At 35.5% G+C, this 19232-nt stretch overlaps 1 protein-coding gene and 2 long non-coding RNA genes across 3 annotated transcripts; 2 read left to right on the top strand and 1 right to left on the bottom strand.

Moving 5' to 3' along the window:
- Positions 1-4468: 4468 nt before the first annotated feature.
- Positions 4469-7291, bottom strand: LOC104236468 (laccase-12-like). The gene is made up of 6 exons (XM_009790390.2): positions 6975-7291; positions 6731-6882; positions 6367-6611; positions 6100-6228; positions 5003-5959; positions 4469-4907 (listed from the first exon to the last, which is right to left on the bottom strand). Exons 1-6 carry the CDS (start codon positions 7083-7085, stop codon positions 4777-4779), a joined length of 1725 nt encoding a protein of 574 aa, XP_009788692.1. The 5' UTR covers positions 7086-7291; the 3' UTR covers positions 4469-4776.
- On the top strand, positions 5909-6409 carry LOC104236467 (uncharacterized). Its single transcript, XR_713429.2, has 3 exons — positions 5909-5998; positions 6120-6208; positions 6322-6409. It is a non-coding gene; the product is annotated as an uncharacterized lncRNA (long non-coding RNA).
- Positions 7292-11614: 4323 nt separating the features above from the next.
- LOC138869772 (uncharacterized) lies at positions 11615-16813 on the top strand. The gene is made up of 3 exons (XR_011400021.1): positions 11615-11939; positions 12708-12918; positions 16676-16813. It is a non-coding gene; the product is annotated as an uncharacterized lncRNA (long non-coding RNA).
- Positions 16814-19232: the final 2419 nt, after the last annotated feature.

The raw sequence follows: 19232 nt of genomic DNA, 5'->3' as shown, positions 1-19232 counted from the left end.
GTGCAAAGTTGTCTGAAGCCATTTGGGACCCTGTTCGTATTGTTTGTTTGATCGACTGATTATTCTATGTTATAATTAGTATAGTCGATTAGATAAACGTCGTCGATTAGTTTTATAGGACTGAATGTTCAAATATTCTGATTCGTATAGCTTTATATGATTGATCAAATCATTGTCGTTTAGCGGATTGTTTGACATTATCTGTGAATGGTTTGTAGCTGCAATGTGATAAATAGAACTCAGTTTAGGGCAGCTTGAGTTTGAACTTTCAGAAGTTCAAAATCTCAGGCTGTTGAAGCAGGGTAAAACAATAGTAACCAGGGGTTAACAGGGGTAGTTTGGGGTGTGAAAAGATCAGAAATGGTTAGTTTAAGTTGGGCTGACATAGGGTACTGAAATAAGATTAAACTAATACAATAGTGTGGAACAAAACTTGATAGCATGGGGTTAATTGAAGATTGTCAGTTGCCCATACCATTTGGGGCACAAAACACATGTTAATGGGAAATAAAGGGGTATGGGCAGAGTTGAGGGCTGGGGAAACGAGGCAGCCTGAGGCCTGCCTATATTTTGCCTATAAATAGGCTCTTTTAGGGTAGAGAAAAGGGTTGGACATCAGAGGTTAAGAGGTTAGAAAATCAGAAATTAAGGCTGAACACTAAGATTTCAGAATTTGAAAAGCTTTCAGCTATTGTTTTTCTGAACCTTCACAAGTCAGAAATAGGCTGAAAGTTGAGCTAATTTTCCAAAGTTAAAAGAGTAGTTTGAGAGATAAAAGAGGTCTTTTCTGTTGCACTATTGAACAACAGGACTGTAGCTGGTGCTGTTTATTGGGTCTTCTGGGTTTTTTCTTTGTTCACTGATTCTGCTGGAGTTCTGTTTAGTACTCAAAAATTTGCACTGTTTATTGGCTATTGTTAGCACTGGTTGTTGTTGTTGGGTTTTCTGAAATTTCTGCTGGGCTTTCTCTTAAGTTGCTGCTGAGTTTTGGTCTGTTATTGGGTTGTCTCTGTTGTTGTTACTGGTTTGGGATTGTCGACTGCCTGTGTTGCTGTGTTGTTGCATACTGCTCTGCTGATCATTCCTCTTCTTCTTTTGCTTTCCTATACCAGGTACACAACGGATACATTGGTCAATGTAGGCTAAAATTTGAAGCATGAATACAAAGAGTTGAAGTTATTTTGAATTCATATTAGAAATATATTGAACATTAGTTGTATGTATGATAGTGTACTTTCTCTACTAGAACCATGAAATCAGCTGTGGTGTAACTGCACTTTTATACATATAACTCTATGTTTTTGCTTATAATAAAAAAGGATTAATGTTGCAGTAGCCATGTTCTGTTAAGTTCATCATTGTTGTCAAGAATCATGTTAGGTATCCAATAGTTACTTCCTTAAACAAATGGCAGTTTTTTTTAGTTGGTAAGAATATGGTTTGATTAAGGTAAGTTGTACATTGCATGTTAGCCTTCCCCTTATGAATGTTAAGCACATACCAAATAAGTTGAATAGGCCCAATTGGAATAAGGGTGGCCCAGGCCGAGTATCACGTTATGCACATTGGGCCTGGGCCCGTAATATCTAAATGACTACTCATATACGCGTTCATGTTCGGATTTTGCAAATCATATTCGGAACCCGACTAATAACTAACTTGTAAGCATGTAAATAAAGTTGGACTGTTCTTCTTCTTTCATTATTAGAGACAAACTCAATAGAAACATAGCCACTATAGGACGACCTTTTAAATAAAACGAGACGAGCCTTGCCAAATAAAAATGCAAGTTGCGGGGCCCTCAATAATTGGTCATAATAAATACTTAGAATTTGGGATGGACTGTTTAGTAAATTTCACTGTCTTCCCCAAAGATAATAACGCGTTAGACTCTTTAGGCACGATTTAATTAATCTTACCTTCTTAAACTCGGGTGCGCATTTCATGCGACCCAAATCCAAATCCCAAAACATTGAATAAAAATGTGTTCCGGATTGCGGGTGCATTTCATGTGACGCAATCCAAAGACATATTTTTTTAAACGATGTTCACATTCTTTTAAAATATAATAATAAAAGCGATAAAGAGTTAAAACTTGCACATGAGTGCATAATTGTATAAAATTAGATAAACAAGACGAATATGACAGTTGAGCGACCGTGCTAGAACCACAGAACTCGAGAATGCCTAACACCTTCTCCCGGGTTAACAGAATTCCTTATCCGAATTTCTGGTTCGCGGACTGTAATACAGAGTCATTCTTTTCCTCGATTCGGGATTAAATTGGTGACTTGGGACACCCTAAATCTCTCATGTGGTGACTCTAAAATAAATAAACAAATCTCGTTTCGATTGTCCTTTAATTGGAAAAACTCCTACACCCCTCGCGGGGGCGACAGAAGGAGATGTGACACCTATAGAACATGAATACTGTTGCCTTGTAGGAATCGTTGAAACATTTTATCCAATATCTTCGAGGCTTGAAGCATAATAGAAATATTTTAAGAGCATGTTCAATGTTATAAAAATTCTTGAAGACGTTGCACTTGAATTCCATGAAAATTTAATATTGATGGCATAGGTACCGGAAAAACCATAATATTCTTGTAGAATATCCTTGGCTTGTGCTATTAAATGTGCCATATTGGATATTTTGGATCTAACAACACGATCGGTTGTTTTGAGCTTTTGCATTTTGCTCGCCAGTTCTCGGGCATGACTTGTCCCATGTGATGTATTATGACTTATGTAAATCGTTGGTTTTGGTTTTCAGGGTAATCGGAATAAATTTGGAAGAATAGTTCCCAGTTTGAAGCTTGAATTTTGAAAGGTTTGACCAAGATTTGACTTGTTCGTATATGATCACGGATTGAAATTTTTATGATTTGGTTAGCTCCGTTAGGAAATTTGAGACCTAGGAGCGTGATCAGAATGTATTTTGGAGGTCCGTGGAAGGTTTAGGCTTGAATTGGCGAAATTGGGATTTTGGCGTTCTCCGGTTGATAGGTGAGATTTTGATATAGAGGTCAGAATGGAATTCCCGAATATGGGGTAGATCTATGGTGTCATTTGTGGTGTGTTTGCAAAATTTCAGATCATTCGGATGTGGTTTGGTATACATTTTGATCGAAAGCGTAATTTGGAAGATTTGGAAGCTTATGCTTGAATCCGATGTGTTTTGGGTGATTCGATGTTGTTTGAGGTTTTTTGAAGATTGGTACAAGTTTGAATGGTGGTATGTGACTTGTTTGTGTTTTTGGTTGAGGTCACGGGGGCCTCGGGGTGATTCTGGATGAGTGACGGAAGAATTGGAATTGAGTTTTTGCAGGTGAAGCATTTGGTTTCTGTCATAACCGCACTTGCAGTTGGGAGGCCGCAGGTGCGATTATCGCAGAAGCGGAAAGCAGCCGCAGAAGCGGCCAAGAGGAAGTTCTTCAGGAACCGTAGAAGCGGTGAAGTGGGCGCACCTGCGGTAGCGCAGGTGCGACTTTTTAACCGCAGAAGCGGAAAATGGACTACAGGTGCAAAAATGCCTGGCTCAGAAAGTATAAAAGGTTCCTTTCACGATTTTGAATGGGTTTTCACCATATTTCATTTGGGAGCAAGCTTTGAAGAGCTAATTGAAGAGGGAATTCAAGAGGGTTTCATAGAGGTAAGATTTTTGGACCCTAAACTTGTTTCTATGATGTATTTTAACATTTGTAAGCTTGAAATCCATGGAAAATCAGTAGCAAAAATGGGTAATTAGGGCTTGAGCTTAAAAGACCTTTGAGTGGGGCTTTGAGGGGCCATTTGAGGTTTGATTTTGATGTTCCTAATATGTATAGACTAGTGGGAGGATGAGGATTATATTGATGTAATTTTTGTCGGATTCCGACATATGTGTTCGAAGGCCGGGTTTGAGAGATTTCGGGATTTTTGATGTAAATGGGATATTTTCGAGTGGGCTTTGTCCCCATAGCATATTTTAATAGTTATGTTCTAATTGTGGCTAGATTTGGAGCATTCGGAGGTCGGTTCGTGAGGGCAAAGGCATCACGGGCTAGAGTTTGGACCGGATCGAGATGAGTAATGGTTGTAAATGTTGTCATGAGGGTATGAAACCCCGAATTGCACATCGTGTGCTATATTGAGGTGACACACACACTAGATGAAGAGCGTGGGATCGTGCACTATTGGAGATTGTGACTTAGTCCATCCTGAATGACTATTTACCGTGTATTTGACTGAAACTGATTTGTGAACATCATGTTTTGGGTTGAATGTCATATTTTGGCCTAGTACCACTAATGTTTGCATTTGGGGTGCGACCCTTCCATCGACCCTGCAAAAATGAGGAATGCCTTGTGCACTGGACTGCCCTTACGTTGCACTTGCATAGCAGTAACATTCAAATATTCATAACAGATTTGTTTCTTGAAATAGGCAGTTTGTAATTGCTGTACTGATTTATGGAGGAATAGGCAAGTTTATTAAAAAATTCTATTAAATTCTTCTCTATTAATTTCAGTAGAATTACAAAATACAACTACTGTAATTTGGGGATATTCTGAGCTTGATGGTGAATTGATTTAGGAGTATTACCACCATCTTAATCCAGTCATCTATCAAAAAATCAAAGAGGAAATTCAAGTATATATGGGGGTGGGGGAAGGATTATAGTACAGCAAAAAAGAACTAGCCCCATTGTAGGGAACATCATTTAGAATGGCTAAAACAATTAAATTGGTTTCTCTAGGGCTTGACTGTTGTATAATGTTTTTCTTGTTGCAGTTGTCAACAGACAGGAAGATCTACTGGAGGAGCTTCCAATGATTCCAATTCACTAACTCCATTTTCGACGATGAACGCCATGCCCAAACCCCAGCCAATGTGAACATCCAAGTGACAATGCATTAGCCACACTCCTATTTACGTGAACATTGTAAGTCAAATTGTATAGAAAAGAATTTGAAATGTTAGAGAAATAAGTATGTAGTTGTTTCACTTTATATTCTGTTACCTGGATTGTCTGCAACAAATCTGATGACTGTCCATCCTTTGACGGGTACACTGGCCGTATTTCTAAGAGGTGGATCAACAAGGTTGAATTTAGCTGTATCTCTTTTTGGATTAAAGTTGCCGAAACCCTCTGCAATGATGTAAAAGTCGTATCCGTGGAGATGAATTGGGTGGTTTTCAGCTGTGAAGATACTTGTCCCCTGTAACACAACTTGCACTCTTGCCCCATATTTCAGCTTGTACAGCTTCGTTCCTCGAATAGGTTGCCATAGTGATCGGCTTACATTGCCAGTATAATCAAATTTTACAGGTGGTTTTGCTGGGAAATCAGTTGAGAAAACACCAGGTATGCCTTGGTGATGTGCTTGTAGCAGGGAATAGTTGGATGGTAGTACAAAAGATACATTGTTCATACTGGCAGTGAATCGAGTTCCATTTGGACCTTGACAGTTTCTGGAGCGAGCACCTCTTGGGCAGTTGTTGAGTCCTAGCCCGACTGTGAAGAATAGATTTTCGTCAATTTCAGTGGGCACCTCGACCTTTCTTGGGCTTCTGAATTTGGTTGTGAAGGCTGTAGCAGTGGCCGTGTCATTATATGCCGGTAAAGATGGGGAAACTGGATTGGTCTTGGCACAATTGGAAGAACAAGAAGCTGCCTTGTACTCTAGGATGGCTGTGGTTGTGGTATTATCAAAGGGTGCACCTTGAGCGCTTGCATAGGCACGTGCTGCCATGTAGTATTTGGCTGGTGGCTGATCGGCGATGATTAGGACATCAGTTGTCTGGCCTGGTCCGAGCATAAGGACTGATGTAGTGAAGGGTTTAACATAAGAGGCATCTGCTCCAACAACAGTAAGCTTATGGTTGGCCACAGTAAAGAAAAGTTGCTGATTGAGTGCAGCATTGATAACTCGAAGGAGGTTCGTTTCACCAGCGTCCACATGCACTATGGTGGTATCTGCATTAACATGATTTCTATGAAAACATGTGCTAACAGGTAAGATATGATTCATAGATTACTGCTAGCATAACATTGTTAGGTGGAAATTAGTCTTTATACTATGTGTAAACTTCAAATATTTCGAGATTAGAACTAACCTTTACTTGAGCACTTGTAGAGATCACCTGGTTGGCCATTGATGGTGTAAGCATCAGATACATTAGGAGCTGCTCCTGTTCTTGTTGCTCGTCTTACAACATCAATCGGGTTTGTATCCCACCACTCACCTAATCATCATCGTCAAACTATCATTTCAACAAAATTTCTAAACGAAAACAGAATATATTACCAAATGCATAACTAGTACTCTTCTTTTTCAGAAATGATAAAAGCTTTTGGTATTGAAGAGAAGGTAGAAGTAGTACCAAGCATAATTGGTGTTTCTCTTTTGGGCTTAGCAAATGGATAGGATTCGCCTTCTTTTGGATGGATAATTAGAGCTCCATAAACCGTAGCCCTGAGCCACGAGCTGTGAGCGTGCCACCAAAGAGTTCCTTCCTGTCCTTGAATTGTAAACCGGTAAGTGTAACTCTTTCCTGGTCTAATTGGACACTGAGTGACAAATTCTGGTCCATCTGCCCATGCTGTTCTCATTTGCCTTACTCCATGCCTTTTGATACAAAACAAAGTAGTATAAAAATGTCAAATAAAATATCATTACATATAATCGCGTCTGCTTTATTGACCAACATATATCAGTTCATTTGAATTTTGCATGCATGAATTTACCAGTGAATTGTGACATTATATCGAGCTTTATTGACAGCGTTGACAACTAGAGTGTCCCCGTTGTTTACTTCCAATGTTGGTCCAGGGAATTGTCCGTTCACCGTTATGGTGTTGTGAGTTTTGCACAGCCTCTTCACTGGTGTTGCTTGAATCTGTTACAAGAAAACAGAGGTCAGTATCACAAGTGTTTGTAAAATTTTACGATATGTTAGCAAACAAAGAAGGGAAATCTTGGATAGCTTACAACAAAATCATGGTAGTGAACTTTTCCAAATGCTGCATTTGCCAAGAGAAGCAAAATGCATATAAAGAAGAAAGAACTCAAAGGGTTAGCAATGCTGTTGAATGCCTCCATTCTTTTCCTCTTCTTTAAACTCTTTTTGAGGGTTAGCAATGGTTGTTTGTGAAAGATAGTAGAGTTGAGGCTATGCTTTTATAGGGAGAAAAGAAGAGAGAGAAGTAAGTAGTCTGAGGTTGACATATTATGTTTTCAAAATTTAGTTCAACTCTGTAGGCTGTAGAAGCAGTTGGTTCACCCACTTATCCTATATCTGTAACTGCAGAAATTTACATGAATAATGCTTGTATTATAAGTCTTTTTCTTTGAGTTTGTTATATTCACAATTTTCAAGGAAACATCATTCTTATGGTTTTTGCTTAATACTAACGATGTGCTGTTATCCAACAAACTTTGGTGTTACGATTATATATACCATGTATCCTAGCTAGTCTATAAAAAAACTGAAGGAAACTCCTGCTCTTTGTTAAAAAAACTGGTGGGAAAAAAATACATACGCACGGTCGTTGTTTACATCAAATAAATAAATGCATGACATGTGTCTTTCATATGTATTTTTTTGCTAATCATGGTTAAAGGAATACTGAAAAAAGAAGAGTCGCTATAGAAATATTAAAGCACCTCTCACCCCTCCCCCCCCCCCCCCGCCCCAAAAAAAAATGGAAAGATAAGAAATGAACTTGAGTTTTGCTGATTTGGACGTTTACATCAAGTCAATAGATGCGTGACATGTGTTTACACACGGGCTTCTCTCACTTGATCATGGTTAATTAATATATATTCTTACTCCAAATCACTTAATCATGGTAATTAAGTTGATATGGTTTGGCACTAAATATTGATAAGTTTTATCTATTCAGAGTGTGTCCTCGACATAAGAGTAATTTACTGATTTACTCTATAGATTATTTAGCAGTTTAATTAACTTATGTCATCAAATTAATTAATATATATTAACTAAAGCTATTGTGATATATAAGAAATGACTATATGGTAGATTGTATTTCAAATCCAACGAACCAATAGCTGCAAACCATAATTTGCACTGCTTATTACTTCTTAAACTATAAAAAACAGTGACCAAGAATTAGTTAAAACGTAAAAATCTATTAGGTCATAGAAGTCATAGGTTGGTGTCGCACGACAATATCTTTACCAATATTAGATCAAAGAAATAAAATTTGAAGGTTAGGCTTATTACTCCTATTAGATACTTGAATATGCATTTGGATTCAAAGGAGAGTTTTGGTGTAATAATAAAAAGTTGTTATAATGTGACTAGGAAGTCACAGGCTTAAGTTACAAAAATAACATTGTTGTGGAAATGCAAAATAAGACTACGTACGTACATAACACCCAGTACAGTCGGGGTCAGACCCTTACTTCCTCGAGCCATGCGCACAAAGGTGGAGCCAGGATTTGAAGTTTATGGGTTAGAGGTTCTAATCCTTTTAAGTTACTGAGTTCTAAAAATAATTTATACATATTCAATGAATTTTTTAAGACAAATACATGGATTCGACCAAAACGACTGGGTTCGACCGGACCCGTACTCGATGGGCTAGCTCCGTCTCTGCATATTCATAGAGAAAACTAGTGCACCATACTGTTTAATTTTTTAAAAAAAAATAAGGGCAGCCCGGTGCACAACACATCCCACGTTCAAACATGGTTCGAGGAAGGGTCGCACCCAAAAGGATATTATATAGATAACATACTCTAATGCAAGCACTAGTGTCAACTTCTGCTGCTCAAACTCATGACTATAGATCACATAAAGACAACTTTACCGTTATTGCAAGGCTCCCAAAATTGAATGAAGTCTAGTGGGAAAAATCAAAGATGGCAAAAAGTCATCTTCAGTTTGTTGTGTATATTAAATTAGTTCGTTAAAGATTTGATTGGTTATGTATTCTAACTAGAAATTTAGTTTGAGAAATCTATAACGACAAGTCTTAGATTTAATAAATGATGTGCTTAAGTAGGTGGTCTGTCAAAAAAAAAACCACATTCCCTCAACCTTTGACTTCTGCCTTTCTCTTTTTCTATTTTTGCACAATTGAAAAAGAAAAGTTTTAAAGACGTACTTACGTACGTTATGTCAGGAATTTGTGCTTATACATGGTCAACGTGTTGTATGTATTGTTTTTTATTTTATTCTTTTTGTGTTCTAGAAGTATACCTTCCATATATGTATATTTTTATATTAAATCTATGGGTTTAGAACTCAAATTTCAATAACTGAACTTATTACCTTGTTTGAGTCCTTAGTGCATAATTTAATATTTTCAGCAATTCCAATAAATTTTACACGCATAAATTCAAGTCTAGGCTAAAAATTATGGATCTATAGTATTAGATCCTTCCGGACGAAATTCAAAAATAGTCAGATTTATAAGTGATTATTGAAAAATAGCCACAGTTTCAAAAGTAATCGAAATTTAGCCACTTTTCATGTAAAGATAAATCTGAACGAAAATACTATTCAAAATCCGGAAAATATTCCAGCATAATATACTGGAGTTCGAATTTTTTACATGTGAAATTTCAGCATAATATACAGGAGTTCCAGCATAATATGCTGGAAGTTCATACACAGGTGCTCCAGTCTCCAGTATATTATGCTGGAACTTTCTATGTGCTAGAGTTCCAGCATAATATGCTAGAAGTTCATACACATGTGCATTAATATTCAGTATATTATACTGAAAATTTTCATGTTACAACAAAATAGTGGCTATTTTTTAATGATTTTGCAAACATTGTCTATTTTTTAATTATCAGTCCGAAAAACTGGCTAGCCCGTGCTATTTTCACGATCTGCCCTGCTTGCCCTTCCTCTGTGTAAAAGAAATAGATTAAAAATAACTCAGCATAGCGACTTACTAAAGATCAAGCGGGTCAGATCATCAAGTTAAGTACCTTTAGCCTCTATGGAAGAACATTAATTTATTAGCATAAATGATATTTTAATATTTGCAAATATAAAACAAGGTTGTCCTTGGATTTGGGCTCCAGATTATTCTTCTTACGGACTCCATCTTGTGCAGTTTGGCTGATTTATGCAAATGTTCATTTTTTAGGCCGTTGTTTAGATTTTGTTTCTATTTTAAAAGGGATTTTTACATACCTATACACTATTGGAAGCTTTATTATTCTTCATGTTCAAGTTTTTATTTAATTACCTCCTATATACAAATTTACCAATTATATACACTTTAAAAATTAAATGATTATCTCTTTATATTAGGACTCAATTATTTCTCATCCTTATTCTCTCTCCACCTACGCTCTCTCTCTCTCCTACGTTCTCTCTCTCTCTACGTCTCTCTATCTCTCAATCCCTAATTCCAGTAATGTAGAGCAAAGGAAAAGAGAGCAGCAATTTCACCATTGACAACCATTAAAAAGCTTTGAAGCTATGAATTTGAATTTGAATTTTCAAAAAATATTATTTGTTTGAATTGGGTGTTGTTGCAAACAATTGGGAATTCTCTCTACGTCTCTCTCTATCTCTCAATCCCTAATTCCAATAATGTAAAGCAACGGAAAATAGAGCAGCAATTACACCATTGACAACCATTAAAAAGCTTTGAAGCTTTGAATTCGAATTTGGGTTTTCAAAAACCATTATTTATTTGGATTGGGTGTTGTTGCAAATAATTGGAATATTGTTTGGAGTTTATATCTCAATTTTGAGGGTGTTTTGGTAAAGATTAGACGTGATTTTAGCTGAATTTCAGATTGAAACTTGAAGAAGAAGAAGAAGAAGAAGAAGAAGAAGAAGAAGAAGAAGAAGAAGAAGAAGAAGATATGACATACATTATACTGCAGAAATTGTAGTAAAGTTATAGTAAAATTGTAGAAAAATTGTATTCTGTTGTAGTTATATTTTTTTTTATTTGAATGTTGTATGAAAGTTGAAAAATAGTTGTATTAAAACTGTATTTAAGTTATATGCAGGGGCGAATCTAGAGCAAAGATTACGGGTTCCCTTGAACCCAGTAACTTTTGCATAGACCATGTATTTATACTAAAAAATTCATTAAAAATATAAGAATATTTAGCTTAGAACCGAGTTCGTTGGTCCAGTTATCATGTAGATTAACTTGAGATTGTTATAGGAACCCATAAACTTAAAATTTTGGATTCGCCTCTGGTTATGTGATATAATAGTTGTATATAACTGGGTAGAAATAATGTATGAAAGTTGTAGATAAGTTGTATAATACATAATTAGTTGTATTCCTTATTGTTTTTAGGCTGAATACATAGGCAGCCCCTTAAACTTGTCCTTTTTTTCATCTAGGCACTTTAACTAACCATATGACCTATTGAGCACTTCATCTCAATTCTAACTGTGTCTATTAGATACTAGAAGCTGACATGGCAGAAAGGGTGAATCTCACCTAATTTGAGTGCGTGAACCAGTTAGAAAAGAGAACTGAACTAGTCTTCTTCTTCACCAATCAAGCCATACTCTATTATCTCACACCTCACGACACTTCCTCTCATTATTTACAGAAAGTCTCCAATCTTCTTTCGAAAAACCAATCTGGTCACCTTCTTGATCTCCATTTTCACAACCAGATTTCCCGTCCCATTTCCTACTCGAATATCACCATTGATTTTTCTCTTATTGCTCTCAGTTTCTTTTACTGAAAAACGAAAAAATTCTCTCAAAACTTACAAACCACCATGGATATGGCCTCTCTCTCTTCAGTACCATAACTTTACCAAATCATACAGACAAACAGCAACCCAACACACAAAGTTGCATAGAGCAGTCCAAGAATACATCCAGCAATAAATAAAGAAAAATGCACCCAACTTTAGAAAGAAGAATTTTCAGATAATCACACTTTTTATTTTCGTAATTGTTGTTGTTCTAGTTGGGGCTAGTGATGTGAGGTATGTTGGTTTATTCCCAAAATGCCACTCTTCCATTATAAGTAGACCCAGAAACGTTTTTCTTAATTAGTCATTTGATACTTCATATTTCCAGAATATATAAAACTTCGCTATAATTCGATGGATGACATTAAGAGATCCCGACGGAGATGATCTCCGATCTGGTCTAACGGAGGAAAGTCTTAAAAAAAAGAAGGGAAATCTGTATGGGGAAAGAAGACCAGCAGAGAAAAAAAAACATAAACTAACATAATAAGCTATAAGTAATTAAAATTTGGGAACAATTAATTTCTGGAATAGGAAGATGGACAGGGGAGTACAGTTGGAAAAAAATAGAGATGATTTCTTTTTTTTGTTCAACAATTAAAAAAATATTTCTTTTAATATTTTTGGAAAGTTCTACATGTCCAATTTTCATTGGTTCTTTGCCACGTCACATGACTTTGAACTACACGCATCTTGTTTTCTAGCTTTTTGTGTCTGATAGGCACAATTTGTATAGAGATGTAGGGCTCAATAGGTCATGGAGTTAGTTTAAGTGTCTAGATGAAGAAAAAAGGACAAGTTTAAGGGGTTGTCTATATATTCAGCCTTGTTTTTACTATGCATAAATCAGATGCAAAATATACAAAAGACATATTGTATAAAATTTGTATATAAATTTTATTTAAGTTGACGATATTGTAGCTGGATATATTGTAACTTTTCATCCAACGGCGTATATGAATTTTGAGATTGATTGAGAATTTTCTGAATACTCTATTACAGGATTAGGCTCTGAGAACTCGAATTCAGAAATCGAATACTACATTTCAAATCGATGATTCATCGATTTGCTGATGCAACAACTTTTTCCGGTGAAAAGGAATTGTTGGGCAACTAATGGGAATTCAGGGTTAATCTCAGTTGTCGATGAGCTTGTTTGTGCCGGTGTCGGTGAGATGATAATTTGGTAGCATAGAAAACCTAGTTCCGGCAGGTATTGTCTTTTTTTTCGCCGGAGTTCTTCTGTTTGCAATTAAATAACTAGTATCTCTAATATTGTGACGAAGCCCTACCACATTAATTCCCTTGTGAAAGTTTCTTCCTTTGAAATGAGTCTAAAATGTCACCAAACCTTTAGGACAAGCTTGCCCGAACAATTTCACCAATATTAATCTAACACCCATTTGATTTTCTTTAATAAAATATTCAAGCGTATTGGGTTGCAGAGAAAGAACAACGTTTGATTGGGTTAATTTCACTTATGGTCATCTAACTTATCATTTATTTTACAAAATTCATTTAACTATTTTTCATCACTTAAAAGTTACTCAATTTTACCTTTGTAACTTAAAAATCATTCTGGTTCAAAACCTACAAAATATCCAATAAAAAATCTGACATGGCATTATATTTAATTAAATAATCTAACAATAATGCCACATAATCTTAAATAGACCATATCTAAGCTAGACTCATTTCTTCCTCAGCCCGATTTGACCAATAACCAAAAGGGATTATTAATATTTGAACAATTAGCTGGACTAGCACTTTGATTTTGTGGTTAATTTATTGAAAAAGAAGTCTAAGAAATTTAAGAAAAATTGGTCTTTAATTTATCTTTAGGTTTTGATTGTATATTTATGGTCAATGACACAATACGTTGTCTCTTTCTTTTGTCCAAATTATCGCTATAGGTTGTCTACGATTGTGGTGTGTATTGACAACTTCTATTATGCAATTTCATTGTGGATGTTTCTTACTGAGCAGTATTTTTGTCTGTTAGTATTGCTTAATAAGCAATATTTTGACTTTAATGGAATAGTAATTTGTAAAAATAGGTTCTTATTAGCTTGTTGTTCTTGTCAGTTAGTGGTACATTAAATTGTTATGTGAGATTGATATGGTAGTATTTTAACTTCATGGAAAATTATAAAATGACATGAAGGATGCAAAAACTTGTTCTGTGCTAGTTCTATCCATATTTTTAATGAAATTATAGGTGGTAGTATTAAGGTTATTACGTAACAAATAAAGTAAGATATTTTGGCACAAAATAATTGCTCTCTTCTTATCCTTCTAATGGTCAAAATATTAAAATCCATTTGGATTATGGGTCAAATCGAATTGTGGATGAAAGGGTCTAAATTAGGTATGGTCCATCTAAGCTTATGTGGCAATATAATTAGATTTTTTAATTAAATTTAATGCCATATCATATTTTTATAGGATATTTTATAGGTTTTGAACTAGAATGACTTTTAAGTTACAAAGGTAAAGTGGAGTGACTTTTAAGTGATGAAAAATAGTTAAGTGACTTTTGTGAAATAAATGATAAGTTGGATGACCATGAGTGAAATTAACCCTTTGATTGAGATACCTAGTGTCACCAAAATAAAAGCACGTCAGGAGAAAGATGAGAGAAAAAAGGAAAAATGTATAACTAAATCCCTTGATTGAAGGCACTAATAATGGATTGTGAGCCTTTTAAGATGGATTGTATATATTTTATAACTAAAATGTGTTTAAGTCGGGTAAATACCAAAACATGGATATTTTTTATAATAAAACTTCCAATAGTGTATAAGTATGTAAAAATTCCATTTTAAAAAGTTGTACAAATATAATTCTTTGCAAAATTATCCCTTTCAGACAATATTAGACTCCAATCTATTTTTACTCATACTGTAACACCCCGTAAATTTGAAACAGTTGTGGATACATTAAATAAGTATTAATGTGATAATTATCAATTGGTTATGATAATAAGTGTACGAGGCATATCATAAGTGATTTGGGGCCCAAGGAAAGACGTAAGTCTAAGCCAAGTTGGAAAATTACATGATAGACTAAAATTCTAAATGAGCACGCACAAGACTATACTTTGGGCACGCATATCTACATTTATATAAGGTTTTATGTGATGCACAAACTATCAAATGAAAGATCTTTGAGTCTAGTTTCTAACTCTTTAAACCGTTCATCATTTGGACACTCCTACAGAAGTTATGACCTAATTACCAAAAGCTCGCAGAATTTTACACTACCGCACCGCCCCATGCGGCGCGGCTGTGTAGATTATCAGAGCACCTCCAAATTTCGTTCCTAGTCACATATTTCATTACCACGCTGCCTCATGCGTTTCCCCATGCGCCGTAGTTGTGCAAATCTTATTTTTTTTCAACCCGACCCTATTTTGATATAAAACCTTTGAGGGTTAATTTCCCCACTTCATTTGGACGAATTTTAGGATTTTTCTCCACTCTCTCAAAACCTCCAACCCCTCCCTTCTTCAAGGTAAGCAATCCCTATTATCTTGGTGTGAATTCCATCATTTATACACTAGTATTGATGAAATCTACAAATAAAATACTTAGATATTCAAGGGATTTCTTCAAGAACTCAAATGAGGGTTTTGCAAGATTTCTTCCAAAAAGGTAATCCTACACCCTTAGACTTACATGTATGGATTTATTAAGGGAATATGAGTATGAATAAGTATTGGAACTCTTGGTATGGCGATTGGAAACCATAAGTTTCCAATTTGATTACACAACTATTATAGAGATTGAAAGATGGTTATTTAATGGAACTTTGTTGGTTGGGTGTGGATGGATGGTCATATATGTGATTTTGGAAGTTATAAATTGGCTAATAATGATGGTGGGATAAATTGTTGATGAATGGTGGTAGTTAGATGAACTAATTATATGGTGATGAGATGTAGAGATTTATGCCTACAAGGTATTTGATAATATGCCTAAATGGCTTAAGTTATGGAATTTGTTACTAATATTGGGTTCCATTGAATGTTGCTATTGTAGATTGAAGGTTCTTAGTATTGTGGATCATTGTAGTATCATTAAAGGGCGAAATTGAGGTATGTGAGGGTAACTCTCTACGTTTGGGAATGTTAATAATTCTCCCTACACTACGTTTCTTTTACGATGTTACTAATTGCCTCAGAGATATAGTTTAGCCTAGTTCCTTGAATAATTATAGCACTTCTATTCTCTAGCTTCATAACTCGTTCATGACTTTCATTCTGAACGTTGTGAACTCAGTGCATATTCAATATAGAATTGGGTTTGATGCCCCCGAGTCGTAGTATAGATTACTCAGTATGCCATAACAGTTGAAGTTTCAGTATTCATAATCAGTTCAAGAATATATGTCTTAGTCTAGTCTTATTCAGTATTTCAGTATTATGTAACTCAGTGTGATCAAGTATTCCAGTGTCATGTAACTCAGTGTGATTCAGTATTTCACTATCATGTATTGCAGTATGATTCTTAGTTCCTAATTTTAAATCCTTGAATGTCGAACACCTGTATTTGGGCCTGAGGCCACAGTTAATGCTTTATACATCGTTGGGCCTGAGGCCGCAGTTTATGCTTTATGCATCTTTGGGCCTGAGGCCGCAATTATGTATACGTATACTTGAGCCCGAGGCCGCAGTTGTGCACATATATATATTGGTCCTGAGGCCACAGTTTAATATTCAGATAAACAGGTTGTTCATCATTCAGAAGAGGGAGTATTTATATCTTTACTTTCTTTGTTCAGTTCAATTATTAGTTATCAGTTCAGTTACCAGTTATCATTTCAGTTTCAATTTCAATAGTTATCATTTTAGTTATCAATTATCAATTCTCAGTTATCAACTTAGTTTCAGTTTCAGCATTTATAATTCTTTCTTTCAGTTACTTTACATACCAGTGCAATTCAAATGTACTGACGTCCCTTTTGCCCAGGGCATGCATCTCACAATGCAGGCAATGATTTATAGGTTGATGATTCAGAGCGCTAGGATTCTCGTACCAGCTATTTGGTGATCCCCATTTCTTTCGGGGCATTATCATTACTTTATAGTCTTTCAGCATTTACAGAAGGTCAGTATTTTCAGTACTTCATTAGAGGCTTCGTAGACTAGAGTAACAACTAGATAGAGTCGTAGACTTTTCATATTAAGCTATGTTGACTACAAATATGTTTCAAAATTGTAATAGTATTTTCGCACTTTGATTTTTATCGTTCAGACTTTCAGTATATCAGCATGTGTTAGTTTATCTTCCGCATTTAGTATGTTATGATATCATATGTTGATTCAACCAGCCAGTTGATTCGCTCGGTCACATGTAGCTAGGCACCGAGTGTCGTGTTACGTCCAGGCCCAAGTTCGGGGCATGACAAAAATTTGGTATCAGAGCACTAGGTTCAAGAGTCCTAGGAAGTCTATAAAGTCATGTCCAGTGTAGTTTCCTTTATATATGTGTGCCGGCAACTCATATAAACGGTTAACTATTAAGACATTCAGGGTTGTCTCACTTTTTTCTACTCTAGATGGTGCCACGAAGCTTAGAGCAATAGTTAACCTTCTCTTCCTATTAAATTCCAAATGTATTGGATGCCCAAGCGACGCGCAGGAGAAACCTAAGGTTCTAGATAGGACAATTGCCCATTGGGGTATATCTGTGGAGTACATGTTGGTAACAAATAAGATTTGAGAGGATGTTGAAAGTGGGATTCAATGGATAGTAGTACATATTAGAGCATAACCTAATCAGAAAGTACAAAAGCAGTTATCATGTTTTATGGTTGTCAGTTTATCTTAGTTACCAGTTAGCAGGTTTATAGTTATTCAATATGCCAGTTATTTGTTATTCAGTTACCAGATCTCCAATTTTCAGTGTATCAAAATTTCTGGAGATTTCTGAGTATACAATGATGCATATGGATGCTCAAAGAAAATGTAAGTAACAGTGACTATAGCGAAATATTTTCATGTTTTAGGGATTAAGACCCAAGAATCACCGGATGGTGCATGAAGTGATTTATCAGATGTGTATGGAACTGTATCTGTATGTCAGACCCCAAGGTGTAACAGGTTAAGAATTTAACAATAGCGGGCATAGAATTAATCACTATAGTTTTGGACAGAAAAGAGCCTAAGGGAAATATAGCTAAGAATAATATGATGTACGAAATGCGAACCAAGAGCAGGTGACATTGAATTTTAGGGAATGATTTTAAGTTGTTTAGATCTATTCAAATCAGAACTAGAAAGTACTATGTTAGTGAATTTGTATACGGAGTGGCTATTATTGTGAGGTAAAAGATATGACAGTTCCCATTCACATGATGTGACTATGTGTTTAGGCCGGAGGTTTATAGTCTGTAGTGATTTTGAAGTGTATAGGATGTTTTAAGTTAGATATTCCAGTTTTGTTTAAGACGGATAGAATTTTCCTAAGTATGATCCATGTGCGTAGTTCAAAAAGAATGATAGTATACGGTAAAAGAATATGGTCAGATAATGAGGAAAGTTAGGATAAACCTTATACTTCACTTTAGTTATTCAAAGTAGAGCAAGAAAACATAATGCTAGCAGGTGGTTAGTAAAAGAATTGAAAATAAGTTTTGAGTAAATACAGTGAATTAGCAATTTCAGCAGAGCTAGTAGAGGTAAGATTTGATTCACTTAGCCAAATTAACTCTAGTGAGTAGATGACAGTTTGAAATATCGAACATGTGTTAGAACCCAAAGAGTTAAGTTAAACCTGAAGTACAGTAATAGTGGGAAAAAGATCAGCTAGCAGTGAGTTAACAAGCTATAAAAGAATAGCCTTTAAGAATTATCGAAAAGAGGTTTCCCCAAGATTGACAGTGTGAGCAGAGTTAGATTATTAAGATTGTGTATGATAGTTGTGAATACATTAGTTTTCCGTTTTGTGATTAATTTAGTTTTCCTAGCTTAGAAGTAAGTTGGAAGACGAGTCTTCATTGACGTAGAGTTCAAAGAATTGCAGAAAATAAGTAAAGTTATTCGGATACCAACAAAAAGAGAAGGATCCACAAGCATAAGACCTTTGGTCAAAGGGGTGATGTGAAAATTTTCAGTAAGTCCAGTTAGAGATTTGAAACCCGAATAGTTAGCATGGGATATGAAAAAGAAAATAAGTTCAGTAATGAGGGAAAATTGTATAATTACCACAAGGAATATATCTAGCATGTGTAAGAAACACAAATTGAGTAGAATAATTACCGAGCTTAGTTATTGATGATAAAGTGATCACAACAAAGCTATAAAATCATGCCTATTTATGTGTTATAAGGGTAGTGCCATTGCACGAGACTCTAAAATTTAGAGTGCATGTCAAAGACTAGTTCACAATAATACTATAAGTGGTTTTCATGAAGTGCTTAAAAAATAATCAAGTGTGGGAAGTATAGCTCATGAAAGAGGTAGACAAGAGAACTATATAGAAAGAAGTTCACTGCTTAGCCAAGGTAAGAATTTGACTTTCGGAC

The sequence above is a fragment of the Nicotiana sylvestris genome, chromosome 5, assembly GCF_000393655.2.
Source record: "Nicotiana sylvestris chromosome 5, ASM39365v2, whole genome shotgun sequence".
Taxonomy (NCBI): Eukaryota; Viridiplantae; Streptophyta; class Magnoliopsida; order Solanales; family Solanaceae; genus Nicotiana; species Nicotiana sylvestris.
Note: the sequence above shows the minus strand (reverse complement) of the source record. Positions and strands in the feature narration are given on the sequence as shown.

What these genes read in the sequence shown, in the direction of transcription:
- LOC104236468 (XM_009790390.2), bottom strand. Translation starts at nt 7,085, where the DNA reads ATGGAGGCATTCAACAGCATTGCTAACCCTTTGAGTTCTTTCTTCTTT. An exon ending in TTCACTACCATGATTTTGTT is followed by an intron (nt 6,883 to 6,974) that starts GTAAGCTATCCA and finishes TTCTTGTAACAG; the next exon opens with ATTCAAGCAACACCAGTGAA. An exon ending in CTACAAGTGCTCAAGTAAAG is followed by an intron (nt 5,960 to 6,099) that starts GTTAGTTCTAAT and finishes ATGTTAATGCAG; the next exon opens with ATACCACCATAGTGCATGTG.